The sequence below is a fragment of the Canis lupus genome, chromosome X, assembly GCF_003254725.2.
Source record: "Canis lupus dingo isolate Sandy chromosome X, ASM325472v2, whole genome shotgun sequence".
Classification (NCBI taxonomy): domain Eukaryota; kingdom Metazoa; phylum Chordata; class Mammalia; order Carnivora; family Canidae; genus Canis; species Canis lupus.
Window position 1 is genome coordinate 18,725,434 of NC_064281.1, and position 23,434 is coordinate 18,748,867.

Genomic DNA, 23,434 nt, shown 5'->3' on the forward strand with positions numbered 1-23,434 from the left:
ATATTTACAATAACTTTGGGGTATATACTAACTATGCACGGTGATGGATGTGTTAACTAACTTGATTGTAGTAATCGTTTCATAATATATACGCGTAACAAATCATCACATTGTATACCTTAAATATGTAGAGGTTAGTCAATTCTACTTAATAAAGCTAGGGGGCGGGGAGGCAGAAAAAGGAATGACTTAGCCTCATTCACTGAAGCTCTGTTGCTATCCATTTTAGGATCATGTTGAAGGACTTAGAAAGCCAAAGGCCTAGCAATAGCTGGCCATATCTAAAGCCCTGAAAATTACTTATTATTACTTCCTAGCAATCACACATTGCATTGTCCATGCGCTGTTGGAGTACCATTAAGAACTCTGATATGTTATTTCATAGGCTCTTTCTAATCCTAACACATTAATTACTCTCTTTTTACAGATGGAGAGATAGACTCTGAGAGGTTAACTAATTTGAATAAGTTTATATAGCTAATAAGCAGGATACACATCTTAAAGTAAACCATCACACAGGTCCTCTCAAATCTTCATGTGTGCAGGATTTTTCCGGTGGACCTAATGAAAACACAGATTCTGATTCAGGAGGATTGGTATGGAGCCCAAGATTCTGCTGCTTCTTTTAACAAATTCTCAGGTGATGCTGTTGGGTTTGCAGACCGTACTGAGTAGCAAGGCATTCTATCATAATGCGCCAGGAAGAGCTGCTTTAATTGAAAACATTCCGTCTTTCTTGTGAGATATGCATTTGGAGTGCACAGTTTCATTTTAGGCTTACAGTCACCCTAGGAGATAAATTCATTTAACCCCAAGAGGAAACCAAGGCATGGAGTAGTTAAGTAACTTACCCAAAGTCATACAAATAGCAAGCAGAAGATGTGAAACTCAAATTTCCATCTATATGATAGTCTCTGCTCACCATCACCACACTCAGCGGCATCTTACTGCGTGTGAGTGCTTAGGGAACAGTGATGATCTCGGATGCCATCCGTGAGTGCATGTAAGCCCACAATTCTGAGACACTTCTACCTGGATGCACCAAAGGTGGCTTCTCCACAAAGCCTGATCATGACACGAATTTTACCAGCAAATTTGGCCCATCTTCCAATGGAGCTAGAATCAACTTTGCTGTCACTGACATAGTATCAAGCGCACCTCATGAGCTCTGCCTCACATAAACCCCCCCCATGTTGAAACAAGCATTCATCCTCTTCCCTTCTGCCCAACACTCCCATATTCCAGTGACAACAAAATCCCACCCTCAATGACAGCCTGCTTGTGTGCTGTTCTGACACCTCACTAATTATTTGTTCCTGAAAGTTGGATAATCCCAAAGGCTCTCTGACTGGCAAACTGCCCGGAACTACAGTAGCCTCTTATACCAGACATCTTGTACTGCCAGCTGTGTGAATTACAGCTGTGTATAGGATTAGAACACCTTTATCCACCATGTAACTGGACATGGTCTAAGATAAACATGCTTTTTGGACATTGCATACCAGAAATAGAACAGCTGTCTTTTGAGGTCAACCTCAATAGGCAAACTAGCTTCCCTCACCTCCACCCCCCTTTCCCTCAGCTGCTTCCTCTCCCCACTGACCCACCCTTGAGGACCCCAGTGTGTGAGCTGGGACATTCAAACTTCAGAAATTTCCAGGTTTTAATTCATGGCTGCCATCCACGAAATCCATGTCATTGCAAGAAAAAAATATTCAGATCAAAGTCAGACAGCCTAGAAAATACCACTTGATGTTCTCCCTGAATGATCTTTAAATAGCCACACACATTAATTAATTTTCTGCCATACTTCACTGGGGTTGCAATCTTTTTCAGCAAATTGAGACAGAGACTCCATAATGAGAACAAAACTATATCAAACACCATTTCAGCAAAAATTGAAAAATCAAAAGTGATAATATTTCTCAAGTAATGGCCATGTTGAAAAGAGTAAATGGCATCAAATGCATCTTTTTTCCTGTCAAGTGCTATAATAAGCCTGACAGAAAAACAACATGCCAAATTAATCCACCTTTAAAGGCTGTTACCTTTTCTTCCATCAATTTTCTACTCCTATCATTTACGAATATCAATAAACTCCCAAAGAGAAGATTCGGCAGTTGTTAACATTGTCATTTGTGTTTCTCTTCCCCTACAATGATTCTTACTGAAGAGTAAAGTCACCTGCTATATCCCTCAGTAGTAATGTGCACTGCAAAGAATTGAGTATAAGCCCTTGTCCTAAATCCTTACTCTGAATGGCTTTATCAACTACAAGCAGTTTCGAAGCCCCTGAGGAAGGCAATAAAAACTTCTGTCATACCGGATTGCCTTTTTTTATCCCAGATTATCACAACCGAATATGTTTATTGGAAATGGTTTCCTTTCCTTGCCTTGCCCCATCTTTCCCCAGCCTATTGTTAATCACCTCTGTGTAGAGCCAGGAAATCTGTTTGAGTTTGCTTTGTGGAGCTCAGGAGTTAGCTGTGTGACCTTGGAAAATAATACATTATTTCTGCCTCAGTTTTCTCATTTGTCAACCGTATTGCTTTTAGAGCGGAAAATTAGAGCATGCACTTAATTCACATATAAGAAAGGGGGCAAAGTGCTCAGAAACCTAAGCTTCATATGGGTCCATATATTATTTAACAATTTATTGATATACAGTTCACATACCATGCAATTCGTGTGTTTAGAGTGAACGATTCACTGGGTTGTTTTGTTTTTGTTTTTGTTGGTATACTTACAGAGTTTTGAAATAGTCACCATGAATTAATTTCATCACCCAAAACCAAACTCTAACAGTCACTACACATTACCCCTCTCGCCTCACTTTGAAGTCCACCTCACCTCCCCCATCTGTCCTCAGCCCAGGGAAACCACTCATTTAGTTTCTCTACTTGCCTACACTAGACATTACATGCCAATGGAAATAATAAGGTACGTGGTCTTTTACGACCGGCTTCTTTCACCTCACAGAATGTTTTCAAGTATCAGCTACGCTAGCATTCACCAATATCACGTTCCTTTTTATTGAACAGTATTCCACTGTATGTATACAACACGTTTTGTTTATCCATTCCTCAGGTGCTTGACATTTGGATTATTTTTGGCTTTTTGACCACTATAAATAATGCTATTTACATCTACGTACAAGTTTTATGTGAACATGTTTGTACTTCTCTTGGGTAGATACCAAAGAGTGGAATTGCTGAGTCATACGGTAACCTTATTTCCTTATTTATTTTTATAATAACTTTATATTTGACATTTTGAAAAACTGCCAAAATGTTTTCCAAAACGGATGCAATATTATATATATCTAGTAACAGAGTATGAGGGTTCAATTTCTTCTTCACATCCTCACCACTTATTTTTGTCTTTTTATTACAGCTGTTATAGTTGGTATGAGGTGCTATTTCATTGTGAATTTGATTACCATTACCTTTATGACTAATAATTTTTTTTAAAGATTTTATTTATTTATTCATAAGACACAGACAGAGAGAGGCAGAGACACAGGCAGAGGGAGAAGCAGGGAGCCTGATGTGGGACTCCATCCCGGGACCATGCCCTGAGCCAAAGGCAGATGCTCAACAACTGAGCCACCCAGGTGTCCCATGACTAATAATTTTGAGCATGTATTGATGCGCGTGTTTCCTGCGGGTTAGCTGAAAATTCTTAGAATTTCATTTTAATTTACGTGAGCTGCTTTTGAGTGTATGTATTTATATGGCATTTTAGTGGTTCCTCCAGGTATTGTATTATTTATCTACAACTGAACACAGTCTATGGTAGCATTATTTTACAGTACGATCAAGTATAGAAGCCCTTTCTCTTTATGTCCCTTTAGTCTTCCCAATTGTCATATACTTGTCTTAAATATCTCCTCTAAAACACTTAAAATGATATCATATATTGCTATAATTTTGCTTTAAATGTCAAACATTATTTATAAAATTCAAGAAGAGGACACTCTACTGTATTTAACCTATATTTTCACTTATTGTTTCCTTTCCTTCTTTTATCCTTACCTTTTCATGTAGAAAATGTGCATCAGCCACTATTTTACCTTAGGTCGGCTGGCAACAAATTCTCTTAGCCTTCCTTCACTTGAAAATATCTTGAGCTTATCTCCATTTCTGAAGTTATCCCCTCTGTATATGGAATTCTGGATTGATTGTTCCTGTCTCTCAGCATTTCAAAAAAATCTTATGCCAGCTTCTTCTGGCCTCCATGGTTTCTGGTGACAACTCTGCAATCATTTGAACAGGTGTTCCCCCTATTGGTAATGTGTCTTTTCTATCTGCTTTTAAGAGTTTTTCATCTTTAGATTACATAAATTTGATTATGCTTTGTCTTGGCATGGATTTCCTTGGCTTTCTTGAATTTGTAGGTTTATGTTTTTTAGGAAATTGGGAAATTTTCAGTCTTCATTCTGTTGAGTACTTTTCCATATCCATGTTCTTTCTCATCTTCTGCAATTCCAAGGAACATCAGAGTTTGTATTATTGTCCACAGGCCTCTGAAGCACTGCTATTTTTTTTTCAGTCTTTTTTCTCCCTGTTATTAAAATTGGGTAATTCCCAATGTTCTACCTTTAAGACTACTTCATTCCTCTTTCATTTCCATTCCTTTCTTAAGCCCATGAAGGGAGTTTTGATTATTGTATTTTTCAGTCCTAAAGTTTTCTTCTTTGCATCTTTGACTTGTTGCTAAGACTTCTTTTTTCATTTGTTTCAAGTCTGTTGATAAATGCTCACTGAAGCTTCTTTTAAAAAATGGTGGTTGCCTTTAAATCTTTTTCAGATAATTTCAATGCTTATTTTTTCTCACAGTTGGCATCTATTCATGCTTTTCCCTTCATTCATCCTAATTCTTGTTATGATGGGTGATTTTTAATTCTGTCTTAGATGCTTTATGTACTATGTACATAAATGTATTTATGTACTAAAATGTACAATATTATTTAAATCTCCAATTTTGAGGGACACCTGGGTGGCTCAGCGGTTGAACATGTACCTTCGGCTCAGGGCATGATTCTGGGATCAAGTCCCACATCGGGCTCCCTGCGAGGAGCCTGCTTCTCCCTCTGCCTATGTCTCTGCCTCTGTGTCTCTTGTGAATAAATAAATCTTTTAAAAAATAAATCTCTGATTTTAAAAGCCTCCACTGATACCATACTAGTATGGGAAGGTGGACCCTGCCTCCTTACTGCCAAGCAGATGTGGAAGTCCAGGCTCTTCACTCAGATATCACATACATAGTGAAAAAAATAAGGTATACCAAATTACTGCTAGGTGAGGGGTGAAACTCCAGACTCCCCACATGGTTTCTATTGACCTAATGATGGGAGGAGGACATAGGTGTGGAGAGAGCATCTCATCACCCACCTATGCACAGTGCTATACATAGTCATGAAGACTTGGTCTCATTGGACATCGCCATAGCAGGGAGAGGTAGGAGTGACTCGCTACCAATGGATGTGGACAGAAATCTAGGTTCTGCACTTGGCCTTTGTTGATAGGGGCAGGGGAAGTGCACTGTGGTGTCATTTTTTACTGCAATAAGTGAGCAGGGGAGTTATTAACAGATTTCTTTCTTGATAGGTTGGGCCTTCCTTGGTCCTTTGGCTTAAAAGAACAGGTTTTCCGGGCACATGGGTGCCTCAGTGGTTGAGCATCTGCCTTTGGCTCAGGGTGTGATCCCGGGGTCCTGGAATGGAGTCCTGTATCAGGCTCCATCCAGGGAGCCTGCTTCTCCCTCTGCCTATGTCTCTCATGAATAAATAAATAAAATCTTTAAAAAAAAAAAAAGAACAGGTTTTCCTTGGGACTTTTTTTCTTGCCTGTGGGTGTTTCTGAGTTGCAGGCTTCTCCAGCACCCAATCTAGGATATAAGGGAGGGAAAAACAAACAAAAAGAAACTACCTACAGAACTCACCATTTCGTCATTCCTTTAGTTTTTGGTTAATTTAATCCTTAAGTCAAGGATTTTGGAATCCTTAGCTGGTCTGCATTCTTCTCTCCAGATTTCAGAGTCTTGTTTTATATATAAAATAAATAAGCAGAAGAAACAGGGAGAAATGTGACTATACCATCTTGTCCAGAATCAGAAGTCTCTCACTTTTATTATTCTTTTTAATGTGGCCACTAAAAAATATAAAATTGTATGTGTGACTCACATCATGTCTCCACTGGACAAAGCTGCTGTAGATGTTAGATTTCTCACTTGCAAAGAAGAAGGTTAGAAAAGATGCTTTTCCAAGTCATTCCTCACCTCTAGATTCCCATGATTTTAAGGACTGTTGTTTGGCTTCTGTATATAATGCAAATGATGTAGATAACTGTTGTTCTTTCTACTTACCTACACTGTAACTATCAGAAATGCAGTGGTCCTGGAAAGCCCTTGAAATGACTCAAAATAGAGCCAAGGGATAACTGAAGCTTATTATTTTTAAAACTCATGCCAATATGTTAAAATTTCCATAGGAAGTAGTTGGTAAGCAACAATTTCTCCAGTAGTGCTTATTGCAGGTGCTAATCAGCTTACAGTTTTGTTTTGTTTTTACTGTTTGTACTGAAAGGAGATTTAATTATCTCAATAGCCTCACTTCTTCATATATGTAACTAATGCACTCCCTCACTTTGTGGAGAATAAACTAAATTTGATAGAGAAAGGTTCAGTGGGTAACTAAAAATATCACTGTAGTCTCCTTGAAAGAACTCCCAGTACTCCCTATTCCTCCTTTTATGAAGACTCTCCTTTTCTGAAACTGCTAATGAATGGTTCTTGTTTCCTTGGGCTTCTCTCCCTCATTCTACCCTTCCATGTATTTTGAAAGACTATTAAAGTTCATTTCCTTCCAATATTCATAGTAAGTAATCTTACTGAAATCCAATGGGTCCTTAACAGAACAATCCCAGTAACTGCCCATGAAATCTCGGTTTCCTAGAATCCTTGTTTTAAAATTAAGACACTGGAACACCTGGGTGGCTCAGTGGTTGAGCGGCTGCCTTTGGCTCAGGGCGTGGTCCCAGAGTCCCAGGATGGAGTCCCACATCGGGCTCCCTGCGAGGAGACTGCTTCTCCCTCTGCCTGTGTCTCTGCCTTGCTCTCGTCTCTCTCATGGATAAATAAATACAATCTTTAAAAAAAATTAAGACACTGCCTTTCAGCTTTTGGTACAAGCTGTTAAGTTCTCTCCCCAGCACTGCATGGTTCCCCAGTGGTCCAGTTGTCTCTCTTCCCAATTGCTTCCCTAGCAATAAGTGTTTTTCTATCATGCTACAAAAGTTCATTGCTAATTGCCTTCTCCTACCTTCAGCAGTTTATTTACTCCTTGTCCTCCATGAAGTATTTTATATTATTTAGCAGGTCTTCTCAGCCTGTTCTCTTGCCTTATTTCCTATTATAATGCTCTCTTCTTATTCTCTTGAATTTTTCTTATTTCCTCACCTGGTTCCCTGTCCTTCCCTCCTCATTATCTAATCATATGGCTTCTCTGACTCCTAAAGATATTCTCAAACCTGTTTGCCACTACTCTCTATTTTGCGGGAAGAATATTGATTTTCTCTGTTTCAACTCTACTTTCTACACTGATTATTCTATTTTTCCTCCTGTCTTCTTATCTGAACTACAGTCCCAAATCTCCAGTCCTGCTTCACATTTCTACTTGCATTTCCCCAAACCACCACAAACTAGACACATCTGAAACCAAAATCTTCTTTTTGCACTATAAATGACTTCCTCTCCAACTTCCCTGCCAAACAGCTCCTAGATTCTTGGCTGCTTGGGAGTCCCCAACCTATCAGTTTGAGTCTTTTTTTTTTTTTCTTTTTGTGAGCAAGGCAAGTTTATTTGGAAAAAGCTCTTATTTACTTACATTCTGAGAGATGTTAAAATTATATTAAGAGTTACTCTATTTATTCAGTAGATCAATCCAAGACCAAAAGTTAGATTTATGTACTTTCCGTTTAGCTTAAGAAAATGTTGGGAATACAGTCATTCAGCATTAGATCCAGGCACTTCGACATACTAGAGAATAACAGTTCTGAAGGGACTTGCTTCAACATAGCTTTTAAAACTTACATGCTGTGACTGGCAGCTGAACTTTATCTTTCTACTCTGAAAAAAACTATGTATAACTTTTATAGAGTAGCTAGGGTATATCAGAAATGAAAACAAAACAAAACAAAAACTGGAAGGACGCATAGTCTTCTCTTAGAAATGAACTGTCAAATTTTAAGTCATTATCCCAAAAGCAAAGAATTTCATCACAGAAACATTTCTAGCGGTTGTGGACAAAGAACCAAATGTTTTTGTTTTTAATGACAAATGTGAATTTCTCTCAAATATCTTGGTACTTGTCTTTTATTATATGCTGATTTTTGTCTTGTAAAGATAATTCTTGCCTCTTTGGAGTCATCCTCATTCTGAAAAGACTAGAATGAGAACTGAACAAGTCCTAGATATACCACTAACTTGTTGAATAAACCTGAGCAAAATCACCAGGACCACTTTTTAAGTTTCACTTGCCACCTTGAAATGGAGTAGCTTTGAAACTCTTAAGGTGGTAACACCTTGGAAATTATGAGCAGTACATAGATAAAAAGTTTTATGTACTTCTGCACATTACATGATGCCAATTCAATGTTAGACTAATAGGTGTTGACCCCATTATAGAAGTAAAGAGTACTATTTAAAATAACAGTTAAGTTCATTTTCCAATTTGGCTTATTATTTCCTTTTTTAAAAAAAATTATTATTATCTTAAAAATTTTATTCGACCTTCTTTCTCCAGGTAAGACACAGAACTTGTTCTCTTCTCTTAGGGATTTATTGGTCTCCGTGGAACCTGAGAAGGCAACAACACTCATGGCCAAAGAATGACAACCCTCATTTCAGTCTTGTAGTATCCTCAGGACTGAAGGCTCTCAATGTCCATTTGTCCAGAACATCCCTAAGTTCCATGCTCGTTCTGCTATCCTGGGGACATGGATTGAAGATGATGAATTCACTGGTAGTACTTTCAATCGACATGGAAGGCCTTCCCTTTGGGGTCTGTTAGGATGACTACACCCCAACAAGCAATGCTGATACCAACAACCATCTGCGCAATAGTGCCCGCACTGGGGCGTCACCCAGGACACCCTCCCGCCCGACCCCCCAGCCCGACCCGGACAGCACTCGGCAGCTCCAGCAGTTACTAAACAGAGGGGCTTCCGCTGGAGAGGCCCGTGCTCCACGTGCGGCAAGGGGCGGGGGCTCGGTGGAGTTGGTGCCTCCGGAAGCGGAAGCGCAGGGACCTTGATGGGCTCCTAGGTTGAGAAACCAGAGACCCGACAGTCCCAGAGCTCTGCTTCAGCTGAGAGAGTCTTCCAACCCAACTGATGTAGTTTGAGTCATCTTTGATTAAACACTCCTTTCATTCCATCTCTACAGGGAGGCACTAAATCACACGTTTTCCTCTACCTATGGGAGTGTAGTGGAGGGAGAAAGGCCTTGAAGCGAATCAGACCCGTGTCTAAATTTATCTAAGTTATTTACCATACCTTTGCATGAACTTGGATATACTACGTGACAACTAGGAGTTTCAATGTTTTCACGGGGGAAAGGAGGAAAACACCTATTACAGAGGTGCTATGATCATTAAATTGAAACAATGCATTTTGACATGTTTGGCATATAGTAGGATTAAAAATATTAGTTGCTACTTGGGTCTCTTCTTTTTAGTTGTTCCCTTCTTGAATTAGCACTGCCACATTCTGTTCCAGTCTCTCAGTTCAATATACTTAAAATATCACAGACACAGCCCCTATTCTTTGCTTCATTGCATCCTGCTTTCCCCATATGGCCCTGTTTCCCTAATTAATACTGACAGTGTCAAAGAACTCCTTCACTCTAGATTCACTCCTTCCCCCTCCTATTTTCTTTTTTTTTACCATAGTAATTTGAAACATCTTTGATTGTCTTTTTGATTCTGGAAAGTTCTCTTTTCCAACTTCTCTGACCTAAACTATTTTCCTCCATTTCCCCTTTCTCCTTAACCTAAATCTTCTGTCCTAGTCCTCCAGGCTGCCCTCAACCCTTCCCCAAAGCCACATTTGTTTCTTCCCCTAAAACTTTAATATCCTCCTATCTGGAAATTCACACCTCCTAGTGATAGAACAGACCTACATCCCTTAAAGAGCCTTGCTTCAACTTTCCAGCCTCCTAGGCCTTTTGGCCTGCCATCATGATAAATACCTAATAGCATTCTGAATTATGTTTATTTGCTAATGTCCTAGTTGAGTGCTTACAATTTCTTGGGTTTCAATACAAGTAACATTTCAAAGCCAAATCTAGTTACTGGCATTAGTTTTACCCTTTTTTTTTTTTTTGCCATAGTAGAGATCTTTAAAAATCATTTATGATCCTCATTTCACTTTCTAAAGCATATTTTACAAAAAAGGAGGATATGCTGTTAGAACTTAAAAATTTAAATGAATTAATTTAGATTTATGAGCAAATTTTTATTACTCTTATTTTCATTTTGATGTGGACAGAGGAAATTCTATCAGGAGAATTCTTGGACAGGCATTCAGGAACTTCCCTAATTGTCTCTACACACCTACTGTTTCTGTAACACGGTTTATTGAGATTTGGAGACTCCTACTATGAACTAAGGAGTGTAACTGTGTGTGTCTCTGTGTATATAAGTATTACTGTGTCATTCCACAGGTAGCAGAGCCAAAGCATAAGAAACTCAGAATTTGCTCAAGGACTCACAGCTAGTAAATGATAGAACTTAGAGCAGAATCCAGTTATTTAGACTCTTGTGTTCTTGACCACTACCACATGCTGCTGCCACTTCTTTAGTCTCTACATAATGGAATATGGTTCTGAGCACAAAATAAATACACCAAAGTATGCAATGATGATGGCAGCCTTTGCCATAATATATTGTACCTGCAGAACAGAATAATGGCCAGATACTTAGCATCCAAGTAGACCATTTCTACAGGTATTTATAAACTATAAAGTACTGTACATATGTAAAATCAACTATAATTATTATAACTATCCATGCCAACTGGAATTCCACAAGACTAGGTTGCTTTAGATTACCAAGGAAAATTAAAATACTATCGAGATGGTTTCTAAGGAAGTCTCACCTACAAGAATGCTTTAGGACATCAACATTAATTTATCTACATGAAAATTCTGTGGAAATTAAAGTGATTTAAAATTACCTCACTTCACTGCCTGTAATATTTCACTCTTTTATTGTTACCTATCATGTATTAGAGACCACCCTATGCAAAATGGTGAAGAATGCCTTAAGTACACTCTTATTACCTTTCTTTAGATATACTTTATCAGAAACTCCAACCCTTCCTTTTTTGCCTCCCTCTGTTCTATAAGAACCTCTGAGCCCGCTGCTCCCCTAGAATCCATCCAATTGACGACTTTATACTTTTGTATTCCGATTTTTTGCTTTGTTTTTCTTTTTTAGAAAACCTACAGGGTAATTATCTAATGGGAACATTTCAGAAAGGAGATTAAACTGTTGCAGAGATTTCTGAAACAAAGAGTATCGCACTGGTGGCCCTTAATTTAGGCGACAATCAGTTTCTCCAATGGTAGGGAATGACCCTGAAGGCACAATATCTCTCAGTACCTATAATACCTACAAAAGTCTCCTTTCCCAATAATTCACTACAGTGAGTTCCACCACTAAGTACACTGCTTTTGTGCACGGCTACCCTTCTCCCCACTCTGACTTTCTTTCACTTCATTATCATGGCTTCTTCTGTTCCTCTGTATCACTCATATGAAACAACAGGAGCAAAAACAAGTCATTTTACAGTAAAGGAATGAGAGCCCCTGTCTATACGTCAAGTAATGGTTCTCAATTTACACTCTCTAGGATTTGCTGAGGACTCCTAGGCAAGGCCTTAAGGATATCAGTGCCTCAACTTCATTCTGTCTTTAATGAAGGAAAAAAAACCAAAATGACCCTAGCATACCCAACACCTCTAGAATCCTGCGGTTCTGTGACACACAGTATCATTCAAGGTAAAGATGAAGATGAAGACAGGGAAATATTGTATACTCTTAAGTAAAAGCTACATTTGACTGAACGAATTTCCCTTTTTAATAGTTCCCGAACTAAAAGGTACTGCGAATGCTTTCAAACTCTTAGTGTAATTCACAAAAGAGTGTGGAGGGCTTGTGTTTCTTCAGGGTAAGTCTTAACTGAATGAAAAAAAAAGTCATTCGATAATCAATATTCATCCAGAGCAGCGTTTTCCAAATTGTGCCACAAAGAACATTACTGTTTCTATAAAATGTTAGAAAGAATTGAATTTAAATAGGAAGTGACCCTTTGAGGGTTAGCTAGTCTTAGCGAATTGCTTCCAAAGAACAGAATAATCATAATTATCTATTAGTACTGTAATGGAAAGGGAGAAATAATTTTACAGCGCGGAAACCCTGGGTAACACTACCCAACCGAGTGACCAAGAGTATCACCGGTGCGTCACATTACAGCGTCACTTTAAATTTTGTGTCACAGGGGCCTGCCTACCTTATGCAAATATCGAGGCCTGTGATTGGTCAGGCCCATAAAGCCCCTGCCACCACGGCACAGAACGAGACCCTTCCAAACGGTGGCCCAGCTACTCACCAGTGCCATGGCCCGCCCCGCTGGTCTCGCGCCTCAAGAGGAAGAGCCCTCGCACCACATCTTCCCACTCTAGGTAGGCGAGTGGCCGACACCCGCGTCACCCTCCTCAGCCATGGCCTGGGCCCCAGAGCAGAGAAAGGCAGAGCCTCAGCCGCGAGATCACAGGGCCTGCCGGGAGCGCGGGGGCGGTGGCGGCGGCAGCAGCGGAAGTGGGGGCGGAAGTGGCCGAGGCTGGAGCGGCCCCTCGGGCTACGTGGACCTTAGGGCCTCGGGCTCCAGAGAACCACCTCTCTGCTTTAGATTAAGGAACAATACGATCGGTGTGGTGATTGGTCGTGGGGGAGCAAAGATAAAAGACATCCAGGCTACGACAAACACCAAGATACAGATCATAAAAGGTGACTCTGAAGCCGAGGTAAAAATTTTTGGCGCCAGGGACATGAAAGCCAAGGCCAAAGCGGCTATAGAAGCCCTTGTTGAGAAACAAGAACGCAGCTCCAGTTCAGAGCCCCGGGCTGAAAGTGCCGCACCTCAGCCCTCTGCCACAAGGGAGTTTCGTGCGGAGAGCACTGGTGGTAGACAAGCTCAGCCACTGATAGACTGGGATAAAATCAGGGCAGAAGTTGTGCGGTGGGAAAAAAGAAAATGGGCAGATTTACCACCCATTACGAAAAACTTCTATGTAGAATCTAAAGCCACAAGCTCGTTGTCTAAAGTTCAAGTAGACCTCTGGAGAAAGGAAAATTTTGATGTAATGTGTGACGACCTGAAAGATGGTAAAAAGCGCCCCATCCCAAATCCTACCTGTACATTTCAGGATGCTTTCCAACCTTATCCTGAACTTATAAGGAACATTAAAAAAGCAGGTTTTCAAAAGCCAATGCCAATTCAGTCACAGGCGTGGCCAATTATTTTACAAGGAATAGATCTTATTGGAGTTGCCCAAACTGGAACAGGCAAAACTTTGGCCTATTTAATGCCTGGCTTTATTCATCTCAATAATCAACCAATACCGAGAGAGGAAAGGAATGGACCTGGCATGCTAGTCCTTACACCCACTAGAGAATTAGCTCTTCAGGTAGAAGCTGAATGTTCTAAGTATTCATACAAAGGTCTTAAAAGTATTTGTATATATGGTGCCGGAAATAGAGAACAACAAATACAAGACCTTACCAAAGGCATAGATATCATTATTGCAACTCCCGGACGCTGAATGATCTGCAAATGAATAACTTAGTCAACTTACGAAGTATAACATACTTAGTCTTAGATGAAGCAGATAAAATGCTAGATCTGGGCTTTGAACACCAGATAATGAAGATCTTACTAGATGTGCGCCCAGATCGGCAGACTGTTATGACAAGTGCAACTTGGCCAGATACCATTCGTCGACTTGCTCGATCTTATTTGAAACAGCCTATGATGGTGTATGTTGGTACTCTGGATCTAGCTGCTGTTAATACCGTGAAGCAAAATGTAATTGTTACCACAGAAGAAGAAAAACGATCTCTTATCCGAGATTTCCTACACAGCCTGTCACCCCAAGACAAAGTCATCGTGTTTGTGAGCAGAAAACTTGTTGCTGATGACTTATCAAGTGATTTAAGCATCCAGGGCATACCAGTGCAATCACTGCATGGTAACAGAGAACAGTATGATCGTGAGTATGCTCTGGAGGACTTTAAAACTGGAAAAGTGAAAATATTGATTGCTACTGATTTAGCATCCAGAGGTCTTGATGTTAATGATGTCACACATGTATATAATTATGACTTCCCATGCAATATTGAAGAATATGTACATAGAGTTGGGCGTACTGGAAGAGCAGGAAAGACGGGTGTATCAATTACCCTCATAACTCAAAATGATTGGAAAATCGCTAGCAAATTGGTTAAGATTCTAAAACGAGCAAATCAGAGTGTCCCGGAAGATCTTATAGCAATGGCTGAGCGATATAAAATGCATAAACAAAAAAAGGACACAAGAAAAGAATCAAAATCGCATGGAAAAGCCACGGAATTTTATTGATACCAACACTGAAGAGTTTTACTACACTACTCTAAGATTGAAGATCTATTAAAGATTCGTAGTTTTCAAGATACATAAGTATTAGAAACACTTTAAGGCAGTTTAAAGACATCATTTACCAATTCTTAAATACAAAGCTTTCAATATTGTGTATGTTCCCTAATGAAGTCAAAAGTGTTTGAAAAATAATTAAATGTTATATTTTTTTTTAGACAGAGAATGCATGAGTGGAGAGGAGGAAGGTGGGGGAGGAGGGGGGTGAAGTGGCAACAGAAAGGAGGAGAGGGAGGGGAGCAGATACTGAGAGGAAGGGGGAGGCAAAGGGGGAGAGGAAGGCTGAGAGGGAGGGGAGAAGGGAGGCAGGGAGAGGAAGGCAGAGGGGGAGGGATAGGCAGATAGGGAGAGGAGGGAGGGGAGAGAGGGAAAGGAAGAGGGAGAGAATCTCAAGCAAGCTCCATGCCCAGTGCAAACCCAATGCTGGGCTCCATCTCACAACCTGAGGTCATGACCTGAGTCAAAACCAAAATTCAGACATTTAACAGACTGAGGCACCCAAGCACCCCTTATTTGTGGGTTAAAGTCTAGTTTCTTTTATAGCCTGCCATATCCATCTATGTTGTCTCTAAAAGATTGGTAGCAAATAATAATGGTGCTTTTCTTGCTTTAAAAAGTCACACTGAATTGAAATAACTTTCATCAACTTTATCCTAGACAAAATATTCTATTTTCCCCTAACAGTGCCACAACAATCCCTAAAAATACCTCCATTAACATTCCCTAATTTGAAAAAATTCATTTGAAAATAAATGGTCAACCTTCTAGAACATTCCACGATTCCATTTTTTCAGATAGATGTGACTAGCTGAGCATGGTGTCTGACTCACTGGGAATCAGATCTTCATACCAACTCTATCACTTATCACTGGTTAAAAATTCTGAGGAGGAAAAAAAATTCTGAGGAGGTCACTTATCTTCTGTAGGCCTCACTTTAAGAAATTGGGATGGTAAAAAAATAAAATTAAAAGAAATTGGGATGGTTATATTAGAAAATTTTAGGATCCCCTTCACCATTAAATTCTATATTGTAACCAAAAATTGTGTAACCCAGCCGTTACTAACACTCTTTTCTATTTTTCTGTTTTTTAACACCTTATTTTCTAATGTAAGAAGAAAATCACATTCTCATTTAACAAATTGAACAATGAAACCCTTTTTAATGAGCAGAATAGTACTTCCTGCATTTTTATTGATTTTTGAAATGTGACTCACAGATTGTCTTTATTTTCTCTTCTTGTATTTTATTTTTCGATCTGTCTGGAAAAGGCCCAAACTTCATATACACATAATGAAAAAAATTAATGTGAAAGTAAAATATATCTTATATACTGGGAAAAACATTAAAAACTCGACCAAATGACACTTTTGGCAGAGGAACCAATTCTAGTTGAAGTCTTAATTTCTAATTCTGTCTCGAATGCTTTATTTAGAAGCAATATGAAACTTCTCAAATTGCAAGAGGTCCTTCTAATGACACTAAAGTTTAAAATTCAATGTTTATAAGAATATTATCAAGCCTTACAATCTCAGGCAAATGTAAAAAACTAATGTAACCATCTTTTTTCCTAGCATACCCAGCTGTGACCACAGTCAGTAAAATTAAGTGAAATAAAGAGGTAAATAGGTATAGGTGTTTGAGGTTAAAGTCTGGCTTACAGGCTCTTAATATAGGCTCAATATCTTGATAAAATTCTTGATAAAAATGGTTAGCATTTTTGAGTGTCTAATATATAAAAAGGTGCTTTGTCTAATAATCTATAATCTTTATAAAAAACCCATTCAGAAGGAAATCTTACCCCTATTTTTCAGAAAATGAAACAGGGTCAGAGGAACTAACTTGCTTAAGATACTAAATCTGGTTAACAAGGAGTTAAGTGATACTTTAACCCAGATGTGCCTGATTCCAATATTTACATTCTTTTCATTTTAATACAGTTAATATGTACAAGACAATATTAACCAGGGGCATTTTTGCCCCTCCTCCAGTAGACATCTAACCATACGTGGAGATAGCATTGGTTTTTTATTGGAGAGGGTGGGAAGGTGCTACTGGCAGCTAGTGGGTAGAGGTCAGGTATACTGCTGAACACCTGAAAATCTACAGGACAGCCCCACACAACACAGAATCTTTTGGCACAAAATTTTATTGGCGCGGAGATGGACAATCCCTGAAAAACCATAAACAAAACCACAAAAACCAGTTGCATAGTAATGAAGAAAGGACTTCAGAGGAGAAAAGAGGGTTTATAAATGAGATCTTACAGGTTGTGAAGAATAAAATCCCCACAACCTTCCTATTCTTGGTATAATCTGCATCAGTGGTTCTCCATCAGAGCCAATTTGACAATGTTAAGAGACAGATTTGGTTGTCACAACTCAGGGGCAGTGTATTAGCATCTCCTTGGTCAAGACCAGGGGTACTGCTAAACATCCCACAATGCACAGGACAACTCCCCAAAACAAAGAATCATGTAGCCCAAATGTCAGTAGTGCTATAGCTGAGAAACCTTGCAATAGATTAAGCAAAACACCACTCCTCAAACTCAACTGCGGAGAAACCAAGAAGGGAGTGAAAACAAAGAAAAGGTATTTCTTACTTTTGCACTGTTTAACATAAAACCCTCCACCGACCTTTCTGTCTTTGGTATCACTCATGTCAGTGATTCTCAGAGTTGACTTGTCCCCTTGGGGACATTTGGAATGTCTAGAGACATTTTTGGTTTGTCCCTCTTAGGTGGCAAGATTGTTATCGGCATCTAGTGTGTACAAGGCAGGGATAAACATCCTATAATGGACAACACAGGGCAGCACCAAAATGATGGACTTTCCAGCCCAAAATGTCTATGGTATTTGATGTCAAGAAACTGTGGTTTACATTGATTAACAAAAGTTTTGTGAGTGAATTGGGTTTTTGTTTGTTTTTTAGAAACTCAAAGAAATACTGATTTCTGCATCCAAACTATAACAGAGCAAAAGCAGGTCACTGAGCATGAATTGAGACAGGAAACAGTATGAGGATTCAGCTAACCTCAGTTATTCCTGTACAATCCTTAACATGGTGATTCACACTCAATATGTACTTGACAAATATTAGATCCCTTGTGCTCTGCTTCTCCCATCACCCATAATATAATGCTTATTCACTACAATTCTGGGTGTTATTACTCACACCATTGGGTATTGTTTCCCCCATCTGGCAAACCTTTTCTCCTCCTTCTATGCTAGGTCAAATGAGACTCATCATTCTGTGCCTAGCCCAAGTGTTACATCTTCCCCAAGATCCTATGTGCTCTCCTCCATTTTGAAACTTCTATAGTTCTTATTATCTATCAATAACGTTGATATTTGTACTACACTAGTTTGCACCCCCGCAAAGACAATTTTGAAAAATTCAAATTAAGAGCAATTACACAAATATTTAAATACACTATAAAAACATAACAGTTACAACAGTTTTATCCTGCATGATTGGCAAATCATGAGAGAACTGTCCAGAGCTAAATCTCCACCTTTATTAGAATCTTTAAGTTAGTAAAGAACGGAAAGTCTATTCCAAAAGAAATTTTAAAAATTCAAAAATACAGGTACTCCTGGAGGGCTCAGCAGTTGAACGTCTACCTGGCTCAGAGCATGGTCCCAGAGTCCTGGGATAGAGTCCCACATCCGGCTCCCTTTGAGGAGCCTGCTTCTCCATCTGCCTATGTCTCTGCCTCTCTCTCTGTCTCTCATGAGTAAATAAATAAAAACTTTAATAAAAAAATACATGACAAAAAATACATAACATATACACATACCAGGACAACTGAGCAACAAACTCCTACTATGAAAAAAAAATCCCTACTAGCTTCTTGTTTTTTTTTAAAGATTTTTATTTATTTATTCATGACAGACAGAGAGAGAGAGAGAGAGGCAGAGACACAGGCAGAGGGAGAAGCAGGCTCCATGCAGGGAGCCCAATGTGGGACTTGATCCTGAGTCTCCAGGATCACACCCCAGGCTGAAGGCAGCACTAAACCACTGGGCCACTGGGGATGCCCTAGCTTCTTTTTTTTTATAAAAAATAAAAGAACCTGAAGCTCACTCAGTTTCAGGAAAATAATTTCTGATATGAAAATGGAAAAATAATTAAACATAAAAGCAACCACAGAAAATTAAAGGTAAATGTTAACATGGGGTTTAACAATGTAAAAATGAAATTTCAAAAATACCCTAGTAAAGGGAAAAGGAAACAGAAAAATAAAATATATAAAATAGCATAGCTATTGATATTTAATATACAAAGATTTTTACCAAAAAAAAAATATAAAGGATGAAGCCCAAAACAGATATATGGGCAGAAATGTAAAAGGCAATTCACCAAACAGACAAGTGAGCAGTAAATGTGTAAAACTGCTTAACTTCTTTCTAATCAAATGAATGAAAGTTAAACCAATGACCTAAATTTTTCTCTAAAAAATCGGGCTAGGATGAAAAAAATAAGCCTGGAAATACCTAATACTAGTAAGGACACAGGTAAATAAGTGTTGATAAATTATAATTTGGTAAAATTATATTCCTTGGAGGGATAGCTGGCATTATGCATAAAATCAGTACATGTTTAATACACTCTGACCCAGTAATAACCATATCCAGACATTGACCTTAAGGACATAATCACTTACACATACCAAGATGTGTATACAAGCTATTTATCACAGGGTTACTTCAAAGAACTAAACTTCAGAAAACAGCCCTGAAAGTCCAGTGACAGGATACTAGTTAAACAAACTGCAGCATACCTATTTCTGACTTAGAATAGGAGAAATCATGTTTTTAAAGAACACTTAAGAGCAAAAGGGGAAGTTTATAAACACATCTGTTTTTTAGAAAATCACAATGGCCCATAGTATCTAGAAAGAAAAAACAAGTCGTATAGACAAAGACACATTAATGACATAGTTTGCTATATTAAGAAATTACAGGTTTTAATATTTTTATAAAATTTCTACATCACTATTATAATAAAAATATTGTATATAATTTTTAAATAACTGCTTCAAACATAACTTAATGAATAATTAAATGACTAAAGAAATTAAGAGGCATTGTAGTTGAAAGTATTCAAAATACAAGCATTTCTTTTGTTTTCCCCATTAAAATCTGGCATATTACTCAGCCATTAGAAACGACAAATATCCACCATTTGCTTCAACATGGAGGGACCTGGAGGGTATTATGCTGAGTGAAATAAGTCAATGGGAGGACAAACATTATATGGTCTCATTCATTTGGGGAATATAAAAAAATAGTGAAAGAGATTAGAGGGAAAAGGAGAGAAAATGAGTGAAAATATCAGTGAGGGTGACAAAACATGAGAGACACCTAACTCTGGGAAATGAACAAGGGGTAGTGGAAGGGGAGGTGGGCGGGGGGTTGGGGTGACTGGGTGATGGGCACTGAAGGGGGCATTTGGCGGGATGAGCACTGGGTGTTATGCTATATGTTGGCAAATTGAACTCCCAATAAAAAAATTAAAAATAACTCCCATTTAAAAATAAATAAATAAAATAAAATGTGGCATTGATGGGAAACTTCTGTCTTTCCCACCACTGCATCTTAAGCTGAAAACAATGCCTGTGGAATATAGTAGGAGCACAATAAATATCTGAGCAAATTTGTGAAGGAATGAATAAATAAGTACAATATTTTATCTTCAGAAGAGCCAAAGTAAGCTTCTCTATTTCTGTTCCTTGTTTTGTCTGGTAACATCTATTGGCCTGTACCTCATCTTATGTTTAATAAGAATAACGTTAAGTGTTCTGACCACAAAACCAAACCGAATAACACAGGGCAACTTTAGGAAGTGTTGGATATGTTTACTTCCTTGATTGTGGGGATGGTATCACGGGTGTTTACGCATGCCCAAAGTCATCAGACCATACACATTAAAGAAGTGCAATTCTTTGTATATAAATAATACCTCAGTGAAGTGAATTTTTTTAAAAAGGAAGAAATGGAGATGGCTCCTAACTTATGTGGAACAGAGACCTGTTGTCTTTTTCCATGTGACCTTTGGGAACTCTAGTTCTGTTTGTTTTGTTAGTACATAATTACATCTATTTCAAGTCGGGTTTTCTAACTCTTACATATCTAAATAAAGTCACAAGTGATGAGATGACATTTGTTAAACAATGACACTGCAGTACTGATCAACAGGATTCCAGTTTTCCTTAAAACTATGATAGCCATATGTAAATTATACTCATGCATGTTTGTCAGAGCTTAGAGACACGATTTGTTGTGATACTTTCTTTTAAAGATTTATTTTTATTTATTTATGATAGACATAGAGAGAGAGAGAGAGAGAGAGAGAGAGAGAGAGGCAGAGACACAGGCAGAGGGAGAAGCAGGCTCCATGCTGGGAGCCCGACGTGGGACTCGATCCGGGGACTCCAGGACGGCGCCCTGGGCCAAAGGCAGGTGCAAAACCGTTAAGCCACCCAGGGATCCCCCAATAAAAATACTTTGTTTGAATACCAAAGACAGTATGTATGTCATCAGGGCTAAGTCTAAGACTCGAGCATTTGAAGTTCTTTCTAAAGGAAGCAGACTGCAGAATCTGAAAGTAATCTACTCTTGTGCAGAAATAAAATTTGGGGGTTATGATTTTACTTGAAAAATTTGGAATTATTTTCATTTTAGGAAGAAGCAAAAATTGTGTGAAAAATCAGAAAGAGAAAGAAAGACACAGATTATATTATGAATTCTGTCCATGTAATAATATTTTCTAATGCTACAAAATAAATGAGCAAGAGGAAGAGGAGGCACCCACAAGAAGGGGCATCTTCATCTCATTTTATAGATGCCCTGAGAGGTCACATAACTTTCCCACAGGAGGTGAATAGTAGAGCTGACTAGCTCTGGGCTTGAAATTATAAATTCAGTAAAACAGCAATGGTGTAGGGCAGCACCGGTGGCAGTGGTTTAGCACCGCCTTCAGCCCAGGGTGTGATCCTGGAGACCCGGGATCGAGTCCCATGTCAGGCTCCCTGCATGGAGCCTGCTTCTCCCTCTCCCTGTGTCTCTGCCTCTCTCTCTCTCTCTGTCTGTCGTAAATAAATAAAATCTTAAAAAAAAAAAAACAGCAATGGTGTAGAGTGTACAGAAACACAGAAGAGATGAGAAAGACATTAGGGGAAGCATATGGATACCTCCCTTTGTACCAAAAAAGTACCCTGTACAGGTATTTTCACACTTAGCAATTTTTCACACTTCACATTTTTTCTCCCCTAGGCCCTGGGGAGAAGAGTCGAAAAGTGTCTGTAGCTTTCTAGCACTGGAGAAACGTGGATAGTAAACTAAAAGTTTAAAATGACGGAACTACAAACATCGATCAATGCAATCGGACTTCTCAGAAGTCCTTTTATAAAAGATCGGTCTCAACAATATGGTGGGGGATCTGTTCACTTAGACATTAGGTAAACTGTGGACCATAACAATAATAAAATAAAAGGAACGTGCTCCTACTATGTTCCACACGTACGTAAAAATATCTATTTAAAACACATTTATCAGAGAAGGACAAACATTATATGGTCTCATTCATTTGGGGAATATAAAAAATAGTGAAAGGGAATAAAGGGAAAAGGAGAGAAAATGAGTGGGAAATATTAGTATGGGAGACAGAACATGAGAGACTCCTAACTCTGGGAAATGAACAAGGGGTGGTGGAAAGGGAGGTGGGCGGGGGGGGGGTGGGGGTGACTGGGTGACGGGCACTGGGGGGGGGCATTTGGCGGGATGAGCACTGGGTGTTATGCTATATGTTGGCAAATCGAACTCCAAGAAAAAAAAATAAACAAACAAAAAAAAAACCCCACATTTATGAAAGACTGCAACGAAGCATTCATATTCTCAGCTGGGGGGAGGGATGGGAATGCAAAATAAGCAAAATAACCTGCCAGTGTAACAAGTCATAAATCCAGTCATCAATTTACGGCCTCTATTGTCTGAATTTCTGGGAATAAAGTTAGGAAGTGCTACCTTAGCAATATTGAGGGTGGCAGACACTGGTGGGTCACCTACTCAGTAGCCACGCCCACCACTTCCCTCCCATTTGCTGGCATAACCGACTCCCCAAGATGTGGTTCAAAAAGCCAGAAAAAGAAAAAGTCCAGCCTCTTCTCCCTGGCAGCTACAGCAGAGGCCTGGGACTCAAACCTGGCCTAAGGGACGGACAGGAAAATGGGTTTGGCAACTTTAGAGAAAGCTCGTCCTCCTAAGAGAACAGAGGCAGGCAAGGATCCGCTCCCCTTTCTGCTTTTGTACAGAGCTGTGTGAAGACAGGAGTGTTTCACAGTCATTTCAGACAATGACGAAGTCCATCTGAAGACCACCAGTATGTGAGGCAGGACAGAAAACAGATGTGGAAACGCCTGGATGTGGGTGGCTTAACTGTGCTGCGGAATTAGAGCCGGTGCGGCAGCCCTGGAGGGGTGGCCCTCGGCCCTCGGGCCCTCTGGCCCAGGAGCTACCGTTACTGACCTGACCCGTTGCAAGGAGCGCAGGTAGCTTACAGCCCCCAGCTGCGAGCAATCCAAGGCAGCAACTGAGCGCAGGTCAAGCTCTTCAGGAAGGGCTCGCCAGCCACTGAGCTCAGTGGACGCCAGGACTCGGTCACGGCTGCCCCACACGGGACTC

At 39.4% G+C, this 23,434-nt stretch overlaps 1 protein-coding gene across 1 annotated transcript; it reads left to right on the top strand.

Annotated features, from left to right (window-relative positions):
• The first annotated feature begins 12,737 nt into the window (after window positions 1-12,737).
• On the top strand, window positions 12,738-14,862 carry DDX53 (DEAD-box helicase 53). Its single transcript, XM_025438628.3, is given in 2 exon segments — window positions 12,738-13,878; window positions 13,881-14,862. Coding segments are annotated over 2 exon segments (1,914 nt in total). The 5' UTR covers window positions 12,738-12,782; the 3' UTR covers window positions 14,699-14,862.
• The last annotated feature ends 8,572 nt before the right edge of the window (window positions 14,863-23,434 follow it).